The sequence below is a fragment of the Caretta caretta genome, chromosome 2, assembly GCF_965140235.1.
Source record: "Caretta caretta isolate rCarCar2 chromosome 2, rCarCar1.hap1, whole genome shotgun sequence".
Classification (NCBI taxonomy): Eukaryota; Metazoa; Chordata; order Testudines; family Cheloniidae; genus Caretta; species Caretta caretta.
This window is the reverse complement of record NC_134207.1, coordinates 53,029,439-53,055,410: the sequence shown is the minus strand read 5'-3', so window position 1 is coordinate 53,055,410 and position 25,972 is coordinate 53,029,439. Positions and strand designations below refer to the sequence as shown.

General features: G+C 42.2%; 1 protein-coding gene across 7 annotated transcripts in view; it reads right to left on the bottom strand.

Annotated features, from left to right (window-relative positions):
* Window positions 1-25,972, bottom strand: part of LOC125632585 (tumor protein D52) — a 205,062-nt gene that overhangs the window by 163,913 nt on the left and 15,177 nt on the right. Inside the window, exon 1 of one of the 7 annotated variants that reach the window (XM_048841023.2) lies at window positions 6,942-7,206. The exons of 2 other annotated variants lie outside the window; for them this stretch is intronic. In XM_048841023.2, coding sequence (XP_048696980.1) covers window positions 6,942-7,101 — 160 coding nt within the window. In that variant the 5' untranslated portion in view covers window positions 7,102-7,206. Of the gene's footprint in view, window positions 1-4,080; window positions 4,193-6,941; window positions 7,207-25,972 lie in introns of those variants that run through there. 4 more of the 7 variants (XM_048841030.2, XM_048841024.2, XM_048841025.2 and 1 more) reach the window with 4 other exon arrangements.

Below are 25,972 nucleotides of genomic sequence, written 5' to 3'. Positions count from 1 at the left end.
TACAAGGGCCTCCTAGTTTGACATCAGCATTGAAATCAGCTTCCTTAGTTTGGAAAGCCCTTTCTTATACATGTAGGATGGATAGGAAAAGAAAGCAGACATTCTTGAATCTCCATTGCCAGTCCCCTGCTGTAGCTGTGGGAAAGTACTGCCTGTCATCCTTTAACATCCAGTCCAAGTTCCTAAAGAAAATACAGGTAGCACCTAGCACTAAGGTGGGATCAGAACAGCCATATTCTCTGTCCTTTGGCCTTCGTAACTGGGGGTTGGGAAAGAAGCCTGGTGCCTTGTTAAATAGACACCAGGTCTACAGCTTTTCGAATACATCTCCTTTACAGACCAATGAGGAATTTTATACTTAGCTGCTAAGTTGGCCATTCAAAACTAAGTAAGATGGATTCTATTCTCATTAAAAAGGAGTACTTGTGGCACCTTAGAGACCAGCCAATTTATTTGAGCGTAAGCTTTCGTGAGCTACAGCTCACTTCATCGGATGCATACTGTAGAAGATACAGAAGATGTTTTTATATACACACAAACCATGAAAAAAAATGGGTGTTTATCACTACAAAAGGTTTTCTCTCCCCCCACCCCACTCTCCTGCTGGTAATAGCTTCTCTAAAGTGATCACTCTCCTTAGGATCAGTTGGGGAGGGTGGGGAGAAAACCTGGATTTGTGCTGGAAATGGCCCACCTTGATTATCATACACATTGTAAGGAGAGTGATCACTTTAGATAAGCTATTACCAGCAGAAGAGTGGGGTGGGGGGGAGAGAAAACCTTTTGTAGTGATAAACACCCATTTTTTCATTGTTTGTGTGTATAAAAACATCTTCTGTATTTTCCACAGCATGCATCCGATGAAGTGAGCTGTAGCTCATGAAAGCTTACGCTCAAATAAATTGGTTAGTCTCTAAGGTGCCACAAGTACTCCTTTTCTTTTTGCAAATACAGACTAACACAGCTGTTACTCTGAAATCTATTCTCATTGTAAGTCATTAGAACTCTAGACAGTTCTAGCAGTACAACCTCACAGCTTTCAGTGAGATTGCCAATTGTAACTCTAAACATTTATCCTGAAGAACCTTGTTTAATGATGTGCAAGGAGAGCCATCTTGTCCAGAGCTCGTGGTTGAATCTGCTGTTCTGATTGGTCTTGAGAAACCAATTGAGAGTATTTGATATGGAAATTGAAAGAGTCAGCAAGACAAGCCCTGGGCCTCATTTTTCAGACCAAAACAGGTTTTAAGTACTGGCATGTACTGTGATCTCCACTAAATGTATGCTTCATAGCAGTAGTCTGATTAACAAGTTTTTGGCTTCAACCTTGGTGGACACAGCACTAAAGTGTAAAGCTAATAGATTCCAACCTTAATACTTTCTGATCTACCAGCAATTTGTTCAGTGTTACTGCTCATTAGGCAAGTAATTCTTGCTAAACCATTTATTCTCACTTCTTAATTTGTATTACCAGAGACTCAGGAAACCCTGATCATGGAGCAGGACTCCCTTGAGTTAGGAGCTGTGTAAATAAAACAGTCCCTACACCAGTGAGCTTGCAATGCAAGCACAATAGTATGTGGACAGCAAATAAGGATATTACATCAGAAGAGAATTGGCTTTCTATTTGGAAAACAACAAAAAACCCTGCTAAACCTAGAGCGTACATCACAAGAAAATAAAGGACATGCCTTACACCTCAAAGGGTCAAAGACAGACCCTTCTGTGATAAGCCAGTGCGCCTAATCTATTTTCTAGGAAACAGATCCCAGTGTTTTCATCCATATAACTGTTAAGAGGCACTCTCCAGAAACAAACCTGAAATACCCACTCTTACTATAGTGCCAAAAGGTAACACCACCATTTTTACAGCCTCCCCAAAAAGTATGTTAACTACTTGCTCTTGAGCCAAGACTGCCTGAAAACCTTATTCCTGAAGGGATACAAGCAACTGAGTAACGTTTGGAACAGCTTGCTGGATCCAAAGTTTTTTGTAGTATTCTTTTCTCCAAAGGATAATTGGGGCACATATAAAATATGTTGCCATTTTATGGCTGTAAGGAATTTCTGTTCTTAATGCTTTCAGACACCCTATTGAGGGCCAGGAGTGGACACAGGGTCACAGCCAAGATAGCTTCCAGAATCCTAACAGACTTATCTGGCTTTCATGTGTTAAAATTTAATACAATTAATACTAAATGACACTCAGCTGGAAATAGAGTAGCTCAGTCCTATACTTCAGAAATTAACTGACTACTTCAGAACAAGTAGTGGGGGAGGAATCGCTCAGTGGTTTGCGCTTTGGCCTGCTAAACCCAGGGTTGTGAGTTCAATCCTTGAGGGGGCCATTTAGGGATATGGGGATTGGTCCTGCTTTGAGTCAGGGGGTTGGACTAGACCTCTTGAGGTCCCTTCCAACCCTGATATTCTAAGTGCAAAAATAAGTGGAAAGATATGAAACAAAAAATAAAACCAAGTAGAGACCCTGATTTGAGAATTTAGAGTTGGGACACCAGTCTATTACAAGTAGGGCTGTCAAGCAATTAAAAAAAAAAAATCACACTGTTAAATAGAATGCCATTTAAATATTTGTGGATGTTTTCTATCTTTTCAAATATATTGATTTCAATTACAACAGAATACAAAGTGTACAGTGCTCAATTTATATTACAAGTATTTGGACTGTAAAAAAACTTCAATTCACCTCATTGAAGTACTGTAGTGCAATCTCTTTACATTTGTAAGTTCAACTTTCATGATAAAAAAATAACTGCATTTAATAAAATATAAAACTTTAGAGCCTACAAGTCCACTCAGTCCTACTTCCTGTTCAGCCACTCACCTCAAACAAACAAGCATTCAGTGTTGGAGGACGGGGGATGGGGGGGAAGTAAGTAATGTGTACAGGAGAAGAATCTGTGAGGGCAGGGGTTGACAACGGGAGGGAGCAAGCAATAACTTGTGCAGGAGGAGGGTGAGGGAGATGTCTTGCGGCTGCTTCTGGAAGGGTGGTTTTTGGTATTGGGCTAGCTCAGTAAAAGGAGGTGAGCTGGTCTCCCTTCAGCTGAGCGAGCCCTTGTTTGCAAGGAAGAGTGATTTTACCTCAGGGACTCATCATACCGCAGGGGAGGAGAGGCTGGTGCAGGGAGGCTGAGCTTGCCAGGCCTATGTCCTCTACAGGGTACCCCAGAGCAAGTGGCTGGCTAGGGGCAATTGGGCACAACACAGGGGGATTGGTCCTAGAAGTGAGGGGCCGGCTGGGAACAATAGGGAACGGGCTGGCTAGGATGATGCTATGTCCTGTTTTGGCCAGGACCGGACCCTTTTTCAGCTCTGTCCTGGCTGTCCCTACTTTTTGCCAAAACTTGGCATTTGTCCCAGCTGCAAGGCAGAGCACAGTGTGGTGGCTGCTGCCTGGGGGTCAGCTGAAGGCAGCACTGCCCATCAGCAGGAAAGCAGAGAAATTTGCTGCTGGTGGGCCACAGGCAGCACAGGGCTCAGCCCTGGGGTGGGGGTGCAGTTCAGGCAAGCCCCTAGTCATCCTGTTTTTACTTTAAGAAATATGCACACCTGTGGTGGGGGAGGGCGAATTCGTTCAGGATCTCTATTTCTCTGCTGGAGCCAGGATGAAAACCACATCTTTCTCTAGCCTCTTCTCTTCCTGCCCTCTGGTGACTGCTTGTGTTACTGTGCCTGACTGGACATAGGTTCTCCGTAGCAGCTGATGCTGCCCTCCCACCCAGAGGTTCTGCGATTAACGCACATTAAAAAAAAATGAACGCACTAATTGTGCTGTGCATTAATCACATGTGTTAATTGGGATTCATCGACCATCTTAATTACAAGTTGACTGGAACAGTCATCTGGCTTATCTATCCATAAACAGTTTATGTGAATTCAGTGCTAATGAAACATGCCAGATTGTCAGCAACATCTATATATTTGAGGAATAGGGTCAATATGAGCAGCACAATCCTCTTCACAGTACAGCAAGCCTCAATCTTCAGCTCTAGACCACCCAGGTCAAAACTGTAGATAGGTTTCCATATGCATTTAGTCCTCAAACTCTGCACCACTTACCAGCAAAGGTGGATTTTGTGATGCCACATTTTCAGGAGACTGGAAATCGCTGCTACTCAGAGTCCTCTTTCCCTATACCTAGTGGGAGTTCGGTTAGTCCTGAAGCCAGGGTTCTAAGCAGCCTTCATAGTAGATCTGAACTTCCCAAAAAGCTTAAAAATCTCATCCTGCCAGTAGCATGTGGAAAGCTCTCCATCTGAGGTGGGTAGACAATATTGACACATTTGCTAGCAAGTGACTGACCGACTCAATTTCATGTCAAAACATAAGTAACAGTTGTTATCACCTAATAAGTTTAAAGGTAAGAAGTCAGCTATCTAATCCCCTTATTTTGCAGAAGGGGAAAGATATTTTCTTTGTTTTATGAGTTCTCCTCCACTGTACATTTGGGATACTGTGAGCTCTTTAGGAGCTAAAGTCTAGACTGAACGGACTTAAGGAGCTACATTGTTTTCATTCTAAGATGCTTGCAAAATAGATTAACGCTAGGATGACTTTTTTCAGAAGTTAAACTAGTTGGATGGCCACAAGTTGTGTGGGGTAATTTAGTTACCTTTACATATCTAAGGATGGCCGAAATTAATACATTGTCAATTTAGACCTACCTGGTGCTTTTTTCAAAAAAAGTCTTTCAGTGTATGTTAGCTGACTAATTAGCATGGGCAACCTCATGACTTCTGAGGTTTAATTCCAATGACAACATTCCAATTACTAACCCAGTACATGTTAGTCTGGAGAGCAGGAATGGCATCTTCATTTTAGCATCTCAGATTATCAAGTTTTTAAACCCATCTTCTGAGCCGATGTCTTCCTCATTTGAGATCTAAATGGTTTGCAAAATCAAGAGGGAAAGCACTTGGCTTTTAAAAGATGTAATTAGCACTTGCTACACAGTTTGAGAACTACATCTCCTTAGGAAATTGAGAAATCTTGTTTATAGACTTCCCTGTTCTGCTACTACAAAATGAATTACTATTAGAACCATACACACAAGATATTGATGGTCTCAAAAAAGTTACCTATTGACCTGAAGTTACTCATGTTCATTCTCTGCCAAAAAATTAAGATTTAGGAGTAGTCAATATGATCTGAGCCACTAGTTCTGGGAACAGGAAATGTGGTCCTTGATTACTTGTTCTATTCATTCCCTCTGAAGCACCTGGCATTGGCCACTATCGGAAGACAGGATACTGGGCTAGATGGACCAGTATGTCCGTTTTTATGTTGAAAGGTTGTAGGTTTCCCAGTCATTGTAAATTTGATATTTTCCATGAACTTTGCCCTCAGTGAGCAGAAATAGGGATAAGTTAAGTCTGACCAGATGTGAAATACCATGACAGGCACAACAGTTTAAAGCCCATGAATGGGGCGGGGGGGGGGGGGGGGGGAATGTTTCCATGTACACTAAAGATTCTTCTTAATCTATCTGGCCTGCTAGTGATCTTAAGTTTACTCACATAACTTCTTACAGGCTAACTGGAAGGGATTTTTGCTTTGTGATTGACAAAGGAGAGGCATGAAGTATCTAATTTACAGTCTGCCAAGTCAGTTTCCCCCTGATTTTGCTAGGGAACTCTTGGTCACGTTGAGGATGCGTACCTTGAGTTCCCACATTGATTTAAGGTGAAGATGTTGAGCAGAGTTGTCCTTGTTCCATAGGAGTCACTGGTTTTCATTTTAACTTCAATCTGGGAAGAACTTCTCTGGCTCAACTTTCACTTGCACGTTATTTCACTAATTCTCTAGTCAATCTGGTGAGAAACTACTCTTTTCTCCATACTAATACCTTAGGCCTCCTATCTACAGAGGACCAAGTTCCCAAACAGTCTCTTCCATCCCTGTAGTTTAGCTTTAAAACATGCTTCGTTCTGTCCTCGGGGGGAGGGAGAGGAAGGTACCATATTCTTTTGCATTTATTAACCATTTATCACTTTACAAGCAACTTCCTGTTCACACTGCATTCAGATCTGACCGGAGAACGAGAGCAATTGTTCACTAGCATAAAGAAGGGTGGGTGGATGGGGCAGGAACAGAAGCAAGAAAATGAGCATAGGAGGGTGCCAGAGGTTGGCAGTTCTCCAACTAGGGAGTACTGTCACAAGTGGTCAAGACAAATTCAAAATGCCAGTCCATCCGTAATTATAAATGTTTAATTTTAGACCAAGGCATCTTCTTTGGCACATGTGGCACTAAAAGCAGTATTCATCTGAACCAGACTGCTGGTTGTGTGCACAAGAAAGTTAGTTTGCAGCATTTTGGGGGGGGGGGCAGAGGAGAAATTATGTGGGAATTGTAATTTAAAGACTTTATGGACCTTTGTTAGGTTGGGAAATACTTTGACACAGAACCAAAAAGTTAATGTCCAATTTCCACCATTTTGGGGCACTGGCAATCTTAAACTGAAGTACATCTTAAGATTTTTTTGATGCAAGATTCACATGAAACTAAGCAATTATTTAGCTCTATTAAGTATCTCCATCCTGCAAAAATTTTCAGATCACTTGTTTTTCCTCAGTCTACTTCAGACCCCAAACAGCTTGTTTACAGCAGGAAGTCAATTTTAGTCAGTCCGTGAAGCATATGTAATGCAGGTCATTCCACAAGACAGCATTTTTTGTATCCAGTAAGCCTCCCAAGTCGGGAACAGTGGACCAAATTGTCCTCATTTATAACTGTAACCCTTTCTTTCAATGATGTTGCCAGAATAGGAATTTGGCAGAATTTGGCCCCCACAATGCCAGCCCTTAGATTTCCCAGAATTTGATTGCTCTTGCTGCAGAGGTAATCATTTCTACATAGATTAAAGTAAACTAGTACACTCACCACTCTCCCCTGCAAAAAAATATTAAGGAAAAAGTTACCAGAATTCTTCTGTACAGGTGATCCAGGTGGAGAGATGTTTATACTAGGTGACAGGTAGAGATAGTTTTTGTTAATGCCACTATTGAAATCAAAAGGAGATTTATAATCCTCATGTAGATCTGTATCCCTCCAATCCATCCCAGAAAGTTCAGAATGCATGTTCACTCCTTAATATAGATCAACATCCACGGAAGCATTCATTCTGATTTTCAACGTTGTGCAGCCTCATTCACTTAGTAATCCCAACCATAGGATTTAGATGTTGTACTTTCCCACACTGCACTTTATTTCCTTTGGACGACTTTAGACGTTCATGTGACTCAAGTGCAGTACACATTTAATAAACTACTTCCGAGCCATGTCGTAGTTGTGGCATAGCAGGTGGTTAAGATTTTGTAAATCTATAACCTGGGCTGGGTTTTACGGACCGTTCCCTTGGTAAACAAACACTTGCAGCACACTGCATAGGCTTCTGGGATGTCTTCTGCAGAATTGCAGCCAGAATTTTCAATCATTTAAAAAAGAAAAGTCAGCTGACTGCAGCTGTACCAGGATATCCTTAATCTTCTAGGACACAAAAGGATTACGAGCCATAATCTATTCTATATGCCATCTGTGTAGGACTTTTAATTACAGAAATAAGAAATTGTGCATGGCATCCTGTTGTCTGTGCAACAACTGTTTGTAATTTGTGTGGCTAGCAAAAATAAAAAGTCAAACAAAAGCACTGATTCTATCTAGCAAGGTTAGAATGCAGCACCCATCTCAGCAGTCTAATATACTTAAAGTGGTATTTGACACCTGAGAAGAGAGTTACCAATATATTCAAGATACTTCCAGATGAGACCCAAGACAGGGGCCTGCAATGGACAAACTGATTACACACAGCACAAAAAGTTTAAGTTTCACAAGCTACAGAGGAAATGTTATTCATCTACCCTAGCAACCCATGCACCCGGTGCTTTGGCTAAAGCCTATTTAGTGCTAGTCAGTATATTCCACAAAAATTAGTGGAAGTTTTCTGGATTATTTCATATTGGGACAATGCCACTTTAGTGCAATATATTGCTCTACTCCCTCAGTTGCTTCACTACATGCTTTCAAGAGGCAGGCAGGCTGTTGGAAACAGCTACACAACTTATGCAGTAGGGAGTCTAGGAATTTAAAACATTTATACTTATCAGAGGCAAAATTGGCATGAGTACAGATGTTCACTAGAACTTAGAAAATTAGAGCAAGTTAATATTTTGTGTATTGTTGTAGGTTAGGAATTGTATTCAACTCCATTGAGTGGAGTGGGAGGAAGAGAAGGAAGGTTACCACAGTTCCTCCAGGAACTTAAAGGTGATTGTCGGGGGTGATTACAAATCTGAATGCAACGAACAACTCCAGAGACGTGCCATTCCTGGAGTGATTGGCATATATATACACAGGTTCAATCAGGTATTAAAGGCCCAAGAACAAGAAAGAGCTTTTGGAATAAGAGACTGAATTCAAACAAACAGACTTAATCTTCTTTCAGATCCAGCAAATGGATGTGACCTTTGGTCCATGTCCCTCTCCCCAAAAATCCTTGCTAAAGGGTCGGAATAATTTTTACCTGCCCTTCTGTCCTATGGGCCCTGGGATTTTTCTAGTACATTTTACCTGTTTCTGTTCTATTTCTGAAAATAAATTTTTGATTTAATTTAGTCAGAAAGAGCTGCATGGTTACTGGTAACTAATTTGTCATTATCTCCTGAGAAAGCAAACTGTAGGTGCTAGCCTTTAGGCAGATTAGCTTGCTCAGGTGATTAGTGAACTACAGGGGACTACAGCCCAAAACTCCCAATCTATAGAGAGAAGGCTAGAGGCCCGAGACCTGACTGGGCATTCCTAGAACAGACCATGGAGGAGATCAAAGGAGCAGTTCCCTAGAAACTGATGTCTTATCAAGTTATCCCATTTTCCCTTCTCCCTACCCATTCAAGAAAAAGGGCCTTGCAACTTACCTCACTCAGGTTGGGGTACTGAATCCTGATCAGGGCCCTTTGTAGAAAGGAACCATAACATAATGAGTGAGTCCAGGCTTGTTAGCTCAGTCATCTCTGCTGATTGCAGACCACCTTTAAAGCATTTGATGCCAATTGGAAACCAGTGCAGATTGAGCATCAGAGTAATAAGCTCTCTGCAGGAAATTCTGCTGAAGTGAGCACTGCATAAGTTTCTGTACCTTCCAGGCTGTGCCCCATGTAGAAGCCATTGTGACCTAACCTCTGCATTAGAAAAACAGCTGAGGATTGTGCCACAAAAGTTTCCACCTGGCTGAAAGGTAAGTTTTAGTTACAGCATCTACCCAAGTATCCAGGAACAGCTAAGAATAACATTGCTAATTTAAAAAAAGAAAAGGAGTACTTGTGGCACCTTAGAGACTAACCAATTTATTTGAGCATGAGCTTTCGTGAGCTACAGCTCACTTCATCAGATGTTTACCGTGGAAACTGCAGCAGACTTTATATACACACAGAAATCATGAAACAATACCTCCTCCCACCCCACTGTCCTGCTGGTAATAGCTTATCTAAAGTGATCAACAGGTGGGCCATTTCCAGCACAAATCCAGGTTTTCTCACCCTCCACCCCCCCACACAAATTCACTCTCCTGCTGGTGCTAGCCCATCCAAAGTGACAACTCTTTACATAATCAAGTCGGGCTATTTCCTGCATAGATCAAGGTTTTCTCACATCCCCCCCACCCCCATACACACACAAACTCACTCTCCTGCTGGTAATAGCTCATCTAAACTGACCATTCTCCAGGTTTAAATCCAAGTTAAACCAGAACATCTGGGGGGGGGGGGGGTCCTCTTGTTTTTTGTAGCTTGTTTTTTGTTTTCTTGTAGCTCACGAAAGCTCATGCTCAAATAAATTGGTTAGTCTCTAAGGTGCCACAAGTACTCCTTTTCTTTTTGATCTATGCAGGAAATAGCCCGACTTGATTATGTAAAGAGTTGTCACTTTGGATGGGCTAGCACCAGCAGGAGAGTGAATTTGTGTGGGGGGGTGGAGGGTGAGAAAACCTGGATTTGTGCTGGAAATGGCCCACCTGTTGATCACTTTAGATAAGCTATTACCAGCAGGACAGTGGGGTGGGAGGAGGTATTGTTTCATGATTTCTGTGTGTATATAAAGTCTGCTGCAGTTTCCACGGTAAACATCTGATGAAGTGAGCTGTAGCTCACGAAAGCTCATGCTCAAATAAATTGGTTAGTCTCTAAGGTGCCACAAGTACTCCTTTTCTTTTTGCGAATACAGACTAACACGGCTGTTCCTCTGAAACCTGTCATTGCTAATTTAATAAGTGGCAGATGTCCTGTCAAGCATGAGTGTCAATAAGTAACTTCCATTTTCTTTCCTATCATCCAGCCCCTGGAATTTACAAGCATTGACCGACTTATCTTTGTTGCGCCTCAGACAGACATACTAATCGCACAAACTGGGTTAGATGAAACAGACTACGGTATGGTCTCAAGTTTTTGAACAGCTGTCCCAACAGTTTGGTCTTTAAGACAGTACAGGAACAGAGCTTGTTCACAAGCCATGATGCATTCAGATAACATTGTTTGTTTCCATCTACAACGCAAGACCAGACCACAATTTGTCTGTGTTGCTGGGGTACTACTGTATATTTTAAGTGTTCCAACAATGCACATCTCAGTTGAGATCGCAAAGATGGAAGAGGCAGACTGAAGGATGGCCTTGAAACATTGAGAAAGATAGCTTTTGCCTATTACATTTCCCTTGATTTAGTCTAGGTGCCAAAGAAGTACATTGAGATGCATCAAGAGATGTAGGCTCCAATACCATGACAAGTCTTCAGTCATCCTCGTCTCAGATGTTCCTATTCTGACAGTGTTTTACTGGTTTCCTTACAGCCAGTAAGGACCTGCTTGACACATGTAAGAGCACCAGAAACCAAGATTTCCTCAATGTGATCACAGCTTCCCAGCCTCCTCCATTATATATCTATGAGGAAGACTCCCATGTGACGCAAGAGACCCTGTTATGAAATGACCTGCCAAAGAGTCATGCGCTATATGCCTTTGAATGGCAAGATTGGTTTAGCCTGACCTCTGGCTGAAGCTAGTTTCCCCACTCTGATCACACCACCAGTGCTTAATTTGTGCCATGGCTGAGCCCCAGCACCTCTAGGCTTGGCAGTTCCTAGCCCTGGCACCTCTGTGCTTGCCAAGTCCGTTATGAAAATTTAAAAAAAAAAAAAAAACTTGAGCCCCAGTACCTCCTTCATTACAAATTAAGCACTACACATCACCTCCCATAAGCTGTACCCTTTCCATTTTGCCTTAGCACTATCTGCAGGAGTTGAGGTGGTCACAGTTGATTCAGATTTTAGCTACTTTAGGCCAGTCCATAACAGCTGTTCCACACATTGGAGAATGCTTATGCTCTTGACAGCAAGTAAAAAGCCACACAGACTTAAATTCCATTCTTATAGTGGCAATATCAGTACAGCTACATTCCCTAGCAGGAAGTTTGAACTGCCTCATCTTCCTGTATCCCGTGAGGACAAGAGTCAAGTTTTGCCAGCTTAGAGCTCAACCCTTTTCGGATACCACCCTGCTACCTTTTCTGTTTCAGAAGTGTTGCTTGTTTAAGCACTACACCCACAAGTTTTAGGACTATTATTTAATTGCTTCTTTACAGGCTGACAAAACTAGGAGCAAGCAGAAGCGATGAAAGGCAGGAGATGGGCATAGGTTTGAGAGAAATAAGGGCAGTAGTTTTCTAGACATACCTGCCCCAGAGACTCATACTGATAGGGCACAGCTTGCTATAATCAGCATTTCAGCTTCTATGAGGTGAACTGCTGTAGAAAACATTTCTACCCTAAAAATGAGAGAGGTGTAGGAGGTCAATAGATTAAGTGCTCAGCCCTTGGTTTACACCATTTTAGATGCTATTTGTGCAAGGGCTGTCAAGAAGGTCAATTATTCAGGACTTAATGCACTTTAGCCAATTACAACCAAGTTTGCCTGAATGTGATGTAAAATGGTTCGGTCAGGCATTAGCATCAAGATTCTTATATGCTACAAGTAATTGGATTGTGATCAGTTAGTGTTTCAAGACTTCTCAGAGTTAGTACTTGGCATGAGGAACAAGAGCTAGTATTTCTCTACATGAATCACAAGTGCAGAGAGCTTTCTATGTGTAGAGAGAGCTGTTAACCAATGTTAAAAAACAGGACATGTATTTGATTAGAGTTGGGCACAGATGTATTTGTTCCTCAGATACCAACTGCTACCTAGTTTCAATTTCACAGTGTAGGGCTAATACTAATTGGCAATGATCATGTGACAAGTGTTGCCATCTTATTAACTGCTGTCTCAAATGGGAAAGGCTAAGAAAGCATGTTTGCCTACATTTCAATAAGGCTGTCTGATCTACACTATCGCAGATTGCATTTATGAATGAATCAGCTGTATGCTTTTCATATAGTCCTAACACATATAATGGTTATTAATTCAGTCCATCTCCCCCTACCTTATAGTAAGTGCATTTTTTTCAGGAAGCTTGATTAGAGAAACTGAGTTCCAGTTGTCTGTAGCCTTGATTTGAATTGTTTACACAGCAAAAAGCACATCTTCAGCGGAGACAGCCTTAGAATCTGAAGCACACTTCAGCAATAGATATTTCTTTGGTCTTCCACACTAAAGTCAGAAAGTGAAAGAGTTGGGTAGGAGGGCTCCATATTGCCCAAAGAGTGACTGGGATTCTAGTGGTTTACTCTGTAACTAGGTAGACATTAAGTTCTATCATTAGAGCTTTGGAACAGGGTGCATTACTTGTCCTGCGCAGCACCAGGCTCTGTCCATGTAATAGAAATTCTATGGACATTTCTTTCTTGAGGTCTTTTGGTGCCTTTAAGGCCACACTCCAGAATTAGCACTAAAAAAAGCTTAGTCCCCTGCCAGCCAGCTATCACTTTCCTGGACTAAATGATCATTGTCACATAACTTCGTAGACCAGAACCATATTCCATTTATTTGAACTGGCAGGGTAGTGCTGTCATGCTAAAAGGGTTCTTACATGGCCATCACTTTGCCAATTTATGTTGCGATTAGCTTTAGACTGTGACCTGAACTGGGGGATTACCTTACTAGGCCATTCTGAATTTAGTCAATACTTGCCCAACTAGTGCCTTTTAAACCTACACCCTTCAACCAAGTCAGTGTTCCCATACCCCTTAAATGCCTTACCCCAATAAAACTGAAGTGGGGTATACACCATCTAAACCTTAAAGCCACTTACTGCATAACCGTAGATAAGCAATCCAAGTGATAAACCTAAACTGATAAACCCTCAAAGATCAAAGACTAAGTCAGCTAATGCAGCTTTAAGGTTCTGGATCAGTTTTAAAAAAAACTGAAACATTGCTAGAAAACAGGGTTTTCAGGTTGGGAAAAAGCAGTGCAACAGGGCAAGATGATATGTAGTGCGTCCAGGTTTGGTTTTTAAAATGGTCCTGTTGCACTGCTGTTCCCCACCCTTCCCATTCCAACACACAGGATTCTAGTGGAGGAAGCCAGCAATTCAGCTTTTGAAGTCACACTGTTGGAATCATAATGGATAACTGGAGTGTGTTCATTTAAGACCAAAGGAAGATATTGCCAGAAGCCACTTTCCATTGTTGTCCAAGTTTTTTTCCCCCCCACCCCCTGTAGTTTAAAAAGACACTGAACACACACAACCACAAATTGCAAAGGGACACAGCCTCTTTGCAAATAGAGCACCATCCAGGTCACTGGCTAGCTAGGTGCTTAAGGTGGTCTGGTTTGATATGCCAATGACGGGCATAACTGCAATCTTGTGCGCCAAAAGCATTGGTGACATGACACGTGATTGCGGGCCACATAGCAGCATTCTTTGGCACACACACTTTGGAATTTGTTGGCCTTCCATATCAGGAAAGCCACCGAAATCAAACCAGGGCTGATCAAAGCCAAACCAGCAATTGCCTCAGAAATCCTAACTTCTTATCTTAGCTGCTCCATATCAAGTTGCAGGGTAATGAAAAACAAAAGTAAAAAAAGTCAATCTGGTGTTCTTCAGCCTGCCTCAGTGCTCATATTTTGCTTCTGTGCAACAGTTTAACTGTGGTTCTACAGATCTGCAGCTTTATAGCAAGCTTGATGACATGACATCCCTAGAGATCATTGAAGGGCCTCACAGCAGCAGCTACTGCTATACAAATGTCCATATCCTTCAAGCATCCTCCACTAACACTACCCAAAACATACATGACAGTTGCCATCTGGACAGCTCAATGACAGAAACCAGGGACTTCATTTTAGCCTATTTAATAATCAGATCAGTGCTCATGGCTTCTTGCCCAATTAAGTCAGCCATCAGCTACAGTAATTTCAAACTAAGCCCAACAAAAAAGGTCACCAGCATATTTGAGAATTTACAGCAGAATAGTGCTGAGCTTAACACCAGCAGCTGCCTTCTTAAACTTGTGAGCCAATCAACACGGATACTGAACAATGAGGGTGACAAAACTGCCTTCCCACATTCCTGTGGCAATACACACCATGGTTTCCTATCTGCCATTGACTTGAATACAGCTTTGTTCCAATATAGTTCTAGCAGGTGACCATCTTCCCTGTGATGCTGAGCCACCTTATCAGCTCCCACAGACTTGTTCAATGTATTGAATCAAAGGCCACATGTAAGTGCAGCACCCTGCTTACTAAAATTCAGACATCCTCAAAAGGCAGTCTCAAGGTAGAGATCTCATGGACAATGGAATAACTAGGTCTAATGTTGCCCCAAGTATCCTGGCCTTTTTCAAAGTGCATTGTTCATTTGAGACATTAACAGAAGTGAAAACTTCCCCTGGATCTATAGTTGCTATCTTCAACAACTGAATAGCCCCTTTCTTCTGGTCAGAGGGGGATGGTTTTTAATACACCAGCTAGGAGTTTTCCGGACTATGCAGCCACAGTACAACAATTCTCATGTGTCTGTAGCAACTCAGGGGTAGTGTAACCAACCCCCGCCAACTTCAGCTTATGGACTATTTGGATCTCAGAGAAAAAAAAAAAGTGGTTCCACCTTTACTTCCTACTCCTCAAGTGGAAGAGGGACTGCTGGGACAGATAGCTGGAAAGAGCATTTCAAAATGCACTTTCCATCAATGGAACTGATCTGCAGACTCTGGGTGATATGGTCATCCTGATCTTTTCCTCTATAAGCTGGTGCCCAAAAAACACTGCTAAGTTGAATAAAAGGGTGCAGAGATCATACCTGACAGCACCCTATTCTACACGGGCTGCCTGAGTCAACCAGGATTTACACACACACACCCCATGAAGTTCTGAAATCAAATCCATTCAGCCTTTCCTTTTGTGCTTGTCAAATGTGTCTTTAAAGACTCATTGTAGCCTCACTTTTTTCTTAGTTCTAAAGATCCACTGAGGAAGTTTGAACGCTTGAGGCTCCTGCACTGATCTGGCTGCAGTCAGCACTGAAAACTAGAATCTGTGCGCTTAGATGACAGAGAAAGTGGCCTTTGATGTTTTTAAGCCATTGTGACAAGGCACCTCTTCTCTCAGACTTAGCAATTCCCTCTCTGTTGCTGGCAGGCCTAGGGTAATCAGCCCCACTCTGGCAGGGTTTGCCTTCTCCCTTCTGTGCTCCCGTGGTTGCATTTTCAGAGTCGGCCTAAGGGGTGATCCTCTACCAAACAAAAAGGAAAGTCTCATACAAAAACCCAAGGGGGTACCTTTCGCTGCCCCCCTTGTGTCATCCAGTTGGTTGCCCTGGGGCAGGGGTGGCCAACCTGAGCCTGAGAAGGAGCCAGAATTTACTAATGTCAGCAGCCTCCACATCAGTGCTCCCACCTGCTCCCAGCACCTCCCGCCCACTAGTGGCTGATCAGCACCTCGCCCTCCCTCCCCACACCTCCCAATCAGCTGTTCCGTGGCATGCAGGAGGCTCGTGCAGGGAGAGGGGAAGCGAGGGCATGGCAGGCTCAGGGGAGGGGTCACCCCCACCCTTGTGGGTCAGTCTTTCCCCTAGCAGGCCCTCAGATTTGGCTGTTTCCCCTACGCTAAGGAGCATAGCCTCGCAGCCTGGAACAGCCTATTTCCCTGCTGCCACTCGCCTGGCAGCAGCTTGGCTCTCTGGCTCTTGCTCTCCCAAGAGGAGAGGTTTTTAAAGACATCAGGCAGTCCTTAATTGGATTCAGGTGTCCCTAACTGACCCCTTTCTCAGCTTGGAGGAAAAAGGGCCTTTAACATTCTAGGACTAATATATCCACCTTCCAGGACCCTCTTGCAATCATCTGGCCTGACTGTCACACCACTCAAGACAGAAAGCCATCTGACAGCTGGGTTGTAAAAAAGAGCTTTTGGTTGAATTGGACTATTTCAGCCCATCATCTGTCTTCAAAACTGGAGGTGCTCTTTTGACAGCAGAAGCGTCAAGTTCACCATCTCTGAACTTGAACATCTATTGCTGGTGGTCAGTGGTGCTGAAGACATCGGCCGTAGCAAAACCATCTGGGTGGTCTCAGATCTGCTTGTGAATGAGTGACAAGAGCAAATCAATGATCACCATGTGGTGGGCAGCCAGTGCCTGGTTCCTGTTTGTCTGCCAGAGACATGCAATGTTTGGTACTGCCCAGGTATCATTATCCTTTCCTACCTGTGCATTAAAGTTTCCCAGGATCACAATAGTTCTTGGAGTTTCTTAAAGGACTGACTGCAGTTGCTGGTAAAAAAAAGCGATCTCCAGTTGCATCACTGGCCTGGGCAGGACCCACACTGCAATGATGGAAAGATGCCCACAGCTGGTATCGACTTGGATACTGATAAGTAGTTCATCAATCACCTGCCAGCCTTGCAATGCCTATCAGGCACTGGGTTAAGTTATAACAGCCTACCCTTGCTGGAGCAACTGGTCAGGGCAGCGTGAGAACAAAGTATAGTCTTCAAGTTTTTCATTGCTTAGTGTCCACTGAAACTCAGATAAAAGGCAGATATCAAGCATTCAGATTTTTCAATTGCTTGATGAAGACAGCTTTCACCGTTCTGGACGTGCTTCCAGTACCATTTTATGTTTGGCACCAACACATAGGATATGCCTGAATGACCCTTTTGCAAGATTTCACTGGTCATTTTTACCTCAGTGGCAGAGAAACTCTGCCATTTCAGCTACAAGGACAACTAAACCAGTTTGTTGCAAGTGGTCAGCTTCAACACCCACAAAACATGAATAATCTTTGTACTAAGTAGTCTTGTGAGGTAGTATCTGAAAAAACAACAAACTCAGTTTGCTGGTCAATATTGTCTTGATAAAATGTGCGCCAAAGTTGTATGTGGAGTTATAAGATTTCCCTGTATAGTGTTAACACCACATTCCAAACCACAGAAGAAGTTGACAAACAGGTCTGTCAAACAAAGGAATAGGTTCTGTGCTTAATTTGCATTTAAGCAGTAAAAAACAGTCACCAAGTAGGAAAGGTAGACAAACTTCAGACAACTGAGGAAAAGCAGCAGGGAACAGCCTTCTCCATAGACTGTTTCCAGCTGAGATTCTGGAGACATTTTCCAAGAGGAAGACTGACACCATAAAAAGGAGGGACAAACACCCAAAGGCACCTCTCCTCTGTCCATTGATTCACTACACCAGAAGGGACAAAAGAAGCAGCCACTGAACTGGAAAAGGGGTTCTGGTCTAAGAAGTTTGGTCAGCTTTCACTGAGAGACTGCTCAGAGCATGTGGTAAGAAAAATTTAGAGCAAAGTTAACAGTTTGTTATGTCAGGCACCAGTTGCGTTTATAATAAAAATAAAGGTACAACATTTCTCACTTTTATGCCTCATTAGTTGTACTCAATCTTTGTAGTTAATAAACTTGTTTTATCGAATCCAGTTTGTTTAAATGGAAGTGTCTGAAACTCTATTGGGGTAGCAAGGTGTGTACACATTACTTTTATCAAAGAAATATGGACTTTATATGAATTTGTGTTGTCTAGGCAATACAAAACATACATTTCTAGGGGAAGTCAGACAGAGCATGTTGGAGTCACCATGCAATATAACCAAGGCTGGCAAGAGCCAAGGTATGGTTGGATGGCCGCAGCACACAGACACACCTGGGGTTGGCTTACATGCTGGAAGCTGTGAGCAGTTCAGACTGGAGGCTACAGCAGCAAAACATTGTAAAGGGCACTCCAGGTTACAGGGCATGAGTGACATGAGCTATAATTTAGTCCAGATTGTACCCAAGTATGTAACACCACCTCAGGTAAGTTTTATGCAATTGATGCGTCAACAAGTGCCCCATTTAGACCTGCCATATCTAGTCATTTCAGTGGCTCTTCCTTGGACTGGTTATCTCAAAATATAACCAAAGTTGGACACAATGCTCCAGATGAGGATGTGTCCCGGTTCTCTTTAGTGCACTCAAGCATTCTGTTTGCCTAACCCTTACAGCTATGTACTAATCTTGTCTCAAGTCTTTCCTCAGAGGACGATTATGTACACTGCTCTCCTCAGCTAAACCCACTTCCTTCAATGCAACATGCCAAGAACTTCCTTCATTGGTTCTCAGAGCTCTTTGCCAAATCACTAAGGACCCTGAATCCAAGGTATAGGACTTAACTTGTTGGCTTTCATCAAGAATATTTAATGCTGTTCCAAGTTGGATCTTGGATAGTGCTCCTGAGGTAGCACTTACAATGCTATCTGAAGTGACTGTACTAGTTTCATGGTAGATACACCAAAGTTAGTCACTTGAGGGGACCTAAAATAGTACTGAATCTCTTAGATGTGCCAGTAACCATAACTTGAAGCCTGAACTGATAAGGTATTGCTAAAGTGCTGATCTTTGCTAATTTAAGCTAGCTCATCCCATGGGAATGTCAACAAGTTTTGTTTGCTTGTTTAAAAGGCCTAGATTTTTATAGCCACAGAGCTGGAGTACAAGGAATATTAAAAAGGAACTGGAGCTCAGAAACTTCTGCTAGTAGTATGGTAATGCATAATTTGTTGCAAGTAATGATAGGAGAGCAAAAGCCAGCTAACATATGAACCATATAGCAAGGCTGTTACTAAACAGGCAAAGACAGTTGAGCTGGTCATAGTTTCCTGGATTTCAAAGCCCTGGTCTACACTACGGAGTTAGGTCAACATAAGGCATCTTACGTCAACCTAATCATGTTGTGTACACACTACTGCTTTGCCCCCGCCAATGTAAGTGACCTATAGACATAAGCAGCCCTACACCTCTTGTGGAGATGGAATTATGTTGGTATAGCTAGGCAGTACCATGTCTGTGTATACACTGCAGGTCACTTACATCGGGGAGCAGAGAGTTGCAGAGCCAAGAGCCTGGGTTCTCAGTGTCCCCAACACTACCCCCTTAAGTCGGTGGAAGCACTCCTGGGGAGGATGTGCACCATGGCAGAAGGGTAACACAGGGCAACTTAAGTTTGTAGTTGACACATGTCCAAAATCTGAAGCTAATGAAAGTTAAGCCAGAGAACAAAAATTAATGTTTTTCACAACAAGCTCTACTAGGCAACATTAGTGTCCTTGAACAGCTAGTTAGCCTACTGTGGTTAATTATGGAAGGAGGCATATACGGGAATACAACATTAAGTGTTTTACACCATGACCGATGACCTTTGGGTAGTGCTCAAGTTATTTTAAGAACTTGAACAGAGTATACAATAGATATGTTGGTAGAAAGATCCAATTTTTTGAAGTATGCCAATTATGCTCCAATGTGAGATGTAAATAGTAACTTGGTTTAGAAGTCACCACATCCAGTTAAGACACTAATGTTTTTAGAGTTTGAGCAGACTGTCCCCTTATGCCTTTTTATGAAGTTCTTTAAATGGTGATAGTGTAACTGCCAGGTCTGAAATCCCAAAGGGAAAAGGACTCTGCACTACTTGTACCTGTGGTACAAACAAGAACTTGCTCATACAAGTTGGAGAGCTGAGCTCCAATTCTGGGTTTTAGACTAACAGTTTCCTCTAAGGGACTGAGCACCTCCATATTCTCTGGACAGAATCTGTCCATTGCACTAGTGCAGCTACATCAGTAGCCTGCTTGACAGCTAAGCAACTATCTTAATTTCAAGCAGGGTTGGGAGGCACTAAGGGGATTGCATCCATGCAGTTATGTGAGGGGCTAGGAATAGGGAGAAGCTTGTTTAGATGGTATTAATCTGTACTGGTTTGTTCTAAGGTACTCAAGCAGAGTAAGTTCCAAATACCCTCTCTCCACTACTACTTTTTTCCTCTTGTGGACAAGGCCTAGTCTGGTGCATTTGAGATGAGAATTTTGCAGCTTCACCCAAAGAACAGTGTAAAGACAGCTGAAACTTAATGGTTCGGGGCACCTGAATTCTTCTCCACCCAGACCTAAAGAAATCCATTTTTGATCCTAGGTACTAGTAATTCACAGTAAAGTCCCCTGTTGTAGACAGAAGAATTAGACTGTCACATTTGTTTATTCTGCCAGAGCCAACATCTAACCTTCTGGAGGCTCCTTTACCACTACTGACAGCAGCATCCAGTGCCTTCTACCAGCTCCTCTTACATAAGAGGTGCAAGAAACGTGTCCCTCAGCAAATGGGGAATTGTTATCAAAAAACTGAGAAACACTGCTCTAGTGCAACCTTTGATACCTTGCTGCCTTCCTAAACTGTGTCAGGAAGATCTCAGGAACCAGCAATGGCCCATAGATGGGTCATTGAGAAACGCTGCACTAGAGGAATAAGGGACTGATCAGGGATTTTAAGAACAGCTGACTGCCTATTCCAATATTCAGGGTGACCAGATGTCCTGACTTTATAGGGACAGTCCTGACATTTGAGGCTGTCTTATAAGGGGGCCTGTTACCTCCCATTCCCATTTTTCACACTTGCTATCTGGTCACCCAACTCATATTTGAATTAAATATTTAGATTTGCACTGAACAAATAGTATTAAGTGCAGTGTGAAGGTTAAATGTGACAAAGTTAAAAGCATTAATAAGCAGCCTAGGTATTGAAATAAGTAGTTGAGCTCCCCCTAATGGCGTTCTGTAGAAATAGAAAGTTATAGTATATTATGCACTGGGGAAAAAAATTGGGAAAGCAAGTTAGACTGGCCTTGTTTACATCTCACTAATCTGCTCCTTGAGGAAACCTGAAATTACATTGTGTTACAGTGGTTAGATTAGTTAGAAGTTAATAGCCTTTTTTTTTTTAATTATTAATACAAGTCTATGTTCTCCTAGCAGTTTGAGAGTACTTAAATATTCCCAATCCCTATGAGTTAGGCCACATCTGCCAGTAGCACAATTGTCTAAGGATCAGTTGGATCTTAAGTTTAGTGTATTCAGACACTACTGATATCAACTCTGCTGTAAACAAGTCTATTTATCAGGCTTGTTATACAGGTAGGTTCATGTCATGCAGGGACTCTATAGAGGAGTATCTGTTTAGTTTTGCCCTTTGAAATCCTGTATGGATGCCATTAAGCCGTTAACCCACTCCCATTAACTCTGCACCAGCTATTTGTTTTGAGAACTGTGGGCTTCTACATGTACTCCTCCCCTCTGTTTTTGGGGGACAATCCTGGTTCCACCCTGAATTCTCAGGGTTAGGTGGCTCTTTAGCTTAGGAAGAGGGTATAATGGGCCTGGGGAGGCTAAGCCTCCCCTGTGGCACAACTACCAACCCGCTGCCTTTCAGAGCATGGACACCTGGGCCGTGGTGGCCCCACCTGTGCCACCTCTTCCTATCTTTGGCTCCACCTCTTCACTCAGGCCCCCATCACCCACCCCTGGCCAAGTCAGTCTTCTCCACCCCCCTCCCCAGCCAGGCCCCTCACGTCCCTCCTCTTGGTAAATGGCAGGCAGCAATTGGGGTACCTGGTGGTAGCAAATGATCCCCCCAAATGTTTGTACTTGTTCAAGTCAGGAGAGGGGAAGTGGTCAGCTCAGGGGAGGGGTTACAAGCTATTGTGTACAAACAGAATGTAGGTTCTAGTCCTAAGGACACTAGTCACTTAAAATTCAGCTAGCTTTAAAGATTCCAAAGGTTCAAGTGTTTCTTTCTAAAAAGAACATTTCTAGATTTTAGTAGCCAAATAGTTATATGTACATAGAGACTCTGCTTCATGTTCATCAAGAGCACATCTGTAGAAGATTTCTAGTACAGGTAAATTGAATATGGAACCAGAATACAGCAAGCTTAGCCATCCAGTATAGAAATAAGGTATTTCTGTAGTAGTTCAAACAAACAAACAGTGTACATTAACTATGCTCACACCAAGCATCAAAACTTGGTGTTACTTATTTTCTTCTCTTCAAGGCCACAACCAGCTAAATTCAAGGTTGCAGTGTCACAGCACTGTCAACTGGGACTTCTGTCATATCTTAAGCTATTGCATAAGAAGTTTGCCTTACTGAAGGGCTACAGTAACAAATGATTGCAGGAAAGATGTTGCATACCAAACTGACAGTTTAGAACTGCTACTTAACACCTTTGCTCCCTTAGCTTATCAACAGCAAACTGCAGATTGTTATGAAGTTGTCCCATGCCATTTTGAATTGGATCTTTAGTTACAGAAGATTAGTAGTGAAAACTTTACTCAGTGGTATGACTGGAGCGAGTGTACACACACACAGGACACTCTCTCAAATAATGGCTCTATTATTCCTAACCATTAACGCAAGGTATTCGCTCCCCTACTTGGGTAAAAAAAGTTTAGTATTTAGCCAGACATCTTTCAGACAGCTTGAAAGGTAAAAAGACATTGATTTCATTGGCAGCTTGGTGTTAAGGTGGTAGCTTGCAAGAAGATGGACTAAGGATAGTCACAGCTTAGACACAGAATTTGATTTTTTTAACGAATTAGAATGTGTTTATCATCCCCTGACCAGTCTGCTTATGTTGTATTATAACCCTTCCCCACCAAGTGTGTTGGAGCAGGGCTCATCTTCCCTTGTGTAACTAGCTCATTTTGGGGCTATTGCAATACAAGTATACAGTATTGTCTGATGAACTTTCAAAAGGTTTGACCAGTTTCCCCATTTGTTAGTTTCCTCCTGCATCATTCATGATGTGTGTGCACACAAAACTGGAGACTGCAAGAAAGGTTGATGCAGACGGACACCAGACACTTTGCTTGTTAGTTTGGTTTTGAAATCTTGACCTTCAAATAATCCAGTATTTGACAATATAGTTAGAGCACCTGATGGGTTTGGTTCTATTTGTTGTAGTTTGACTGCAAAACTACTAATCCACTTGTTCCACCACATGGTATAGCAGAGTAATAACATAGGCAGGACTAAAGTTGTAGATGCTGCATACTAGCAGCTATTAGCTCATATGTAGAAGATTGGGATGATTGGTATCTATGACCGTCTTGATTCATTCGTGTGACAGCAATATCTTTGTAGGCTAACCAATTCACTTAATTATCTGTCTTGAAATAACTGCAAATGTCTAGTCATAGTACGACTTGTTAATGTTTAACGCTGCTTGAGTTCACTGCATCCCAGCATCCTCCTTTGGAAGATTCTGGAATACTGGGTAGAGCGGAGGTTTGGTCTTTAGTTAAGGTACTACAAGAACTCAGATCTGCATTCTATTCCAGCTATACCACAGACTTCCTGTGCAAGCTCGGGCAACTGAATAAAAAAAATTATACTTGTCCTCTTCTTGTGAGGAAAGGAAGTATATTGCCCTTTATGAGACGGAAAGATACGAGAGTGATGGGGTTCATGTAAAAACCTAGAGAGTTTTCTACATGCTCAAGTTATTTTCATCATATTTGAACACTACAAGCTGGACTGGAGTCAGAGTGGAAGGGTGCTAAAGAGCCACGTTTTCTGGTTTAGTCACAACCAGAATATTTGGCCTGTAGATCTTTACTACACAAAGTAGGAATACATTCTTATTTTCCAAGATTGAGACATCTGCAATAAAGCTGGTCAAAAAATTCCAACTTTTGAGGTCTTCCATAAAAAAAGACAATGTTCATTCCACTTCTTAGCCAATTCTAGACCACAGGCTTCGGTCATTAACTGCTTTCTTGTTTGGCTATTCAGTATGCCCTCAAGAATCTACTTTCTGCCACCCACAGTTGGAGACCCCTAAATATTAGTTGAAATTGTGGCAAGTGGACACATTGCAGTATTTAAGTGAGGCCATCACATCTAGGAGACCTGGGCAAATTGTTTCCTCTTAAAGAGACCCCTTCTGCTAGATGGCATCTAGGCAGGCTCAGTGAACCCAATTCTTCCCATTTATCTCAGTGTCTGTTCTCCTCTAGGGCTTGGATTATCTGTAACATGCACTACTTTGTTTCAGATGGGGCCCTGAGCTGTATATAGCCACCTCTTGTCCAAGGCCTGCTACTAGTACCACAAAAGCCTATGAGCATTCAGGGTGCTGTTGCAAGAGTGACTTCTTGTTGCTACACGTAGGTGATGACAAAGCAACCTAGGTGTGAATTTGCCTCCTTGAAGTTTATGGAAGATAAAAGTTCCAAGATAGAGCTGCCAGTACAGAGTCCTTAACTTCTTGCAAACCATGGTTAGTTAGGAATCTGTTCAGATGTTTTAGCCTTAGTATTGCTCTGATCCCGCCCAACCATTTGGTAACCAGGAGTAGCATTGACATGCTTGTCTTTTCCATTTGTGGGACTTCTTCAGTCACTCCGGTCTGACGGCAAGTTGTTTCTCTCATCTACCCTCATCAGCAGGTTTATACTGGGAATTATCTAGTAAGGTTTATATTTCACAGGGAAACTGGTCAGGTGAATTTTAAAGTGTTTAAGTGAAAGGCAAATGGACAATCCCATGTAAAAGCTGGCATTAATGGAACAATGCAGAGACAATTATGCAAAACCTGGAAGGACAGACCTTGAACTTGATGCAGTGAACATGGAAACCAGTGGGGAGATTCAGAAAGCAGGTGGCATGGCCAAGAGATCTAGTACTATTTTCTGTGGATTGAAGAATGGCAACATGGGTGTCAGGAGACCCATGAACACTTACAAGTGTACAGTACAAAGTGTACAATAAAAATCTGAAGTGTGGGATCACTTCAGCTTGTGAATTATGCAAGTTCTCAGCTAGAATTAAAGTAGAATGTAAAGCCGTGACTGGAACTTTGAATGTATTGCATGATTTCAGCAATCACTTATGCATTCATCCTGTTTCCTAATTGTAATCCACAGTTATGAAGCCTATAGTGAAAGTTTTAACAGCTATTTCTTGTTACTGGGTTCAGTAGCAGACTGCATGTTATATTCTCAGTTTACAACCTAAGAAACAGTTTAGATATTTAAATAATCTCTATATCCAAGCAAGAGTTATGGAAAACTCAGTGAGCTTTAGGCTACTGTATCAGTAAGTGTACAAGCCTTGTTTTCCACATGGTGCCACCAGCACATGTGTGATAACTGCTGAGAATATTTAAACACTAGCATTTTTTGCTGGGATTAAGGTGACTAATCTAGATTATTTTCCATTCATTCTGAAATGTAGAATGTGATGCCAAAGGTGTATGGGTTTTTTGGGGGGTGGGGGGGAGAAGGGTTTAAACACCCAAGTTCTTGAAATCTGCAAGTATGATGTAGGCAATTCTCAATGGCCCATTCAACCTACTGCATTATTTAATCAGCAGCACTTCCAACATATTAAGACATTCTCTACTAGCAGTACTGTGCTAGAGTACTCTCCACTTGTTGAAAGTGCTTGAATCCTTATTTCTATAAACAGGCCAAAACTTAGTTGCTTGAAAGGAGAGCTCAGCAGCAACTCCCTTCCCATCCAAAGCTGAATTTAATATAAATAGTCAAGTTATAAAGATTGTAGATGCTAAACACTTAAAAGAAAGCTTGCTTTATTGTAACACCCATTCTCCTCCAGACCCACACATTTATTCACGAGTTTTTCCTCTGATCTTAAGTATGAAGGAAACTTGAGACATCTTATTTTCTTATAGTTTGGCTTTGA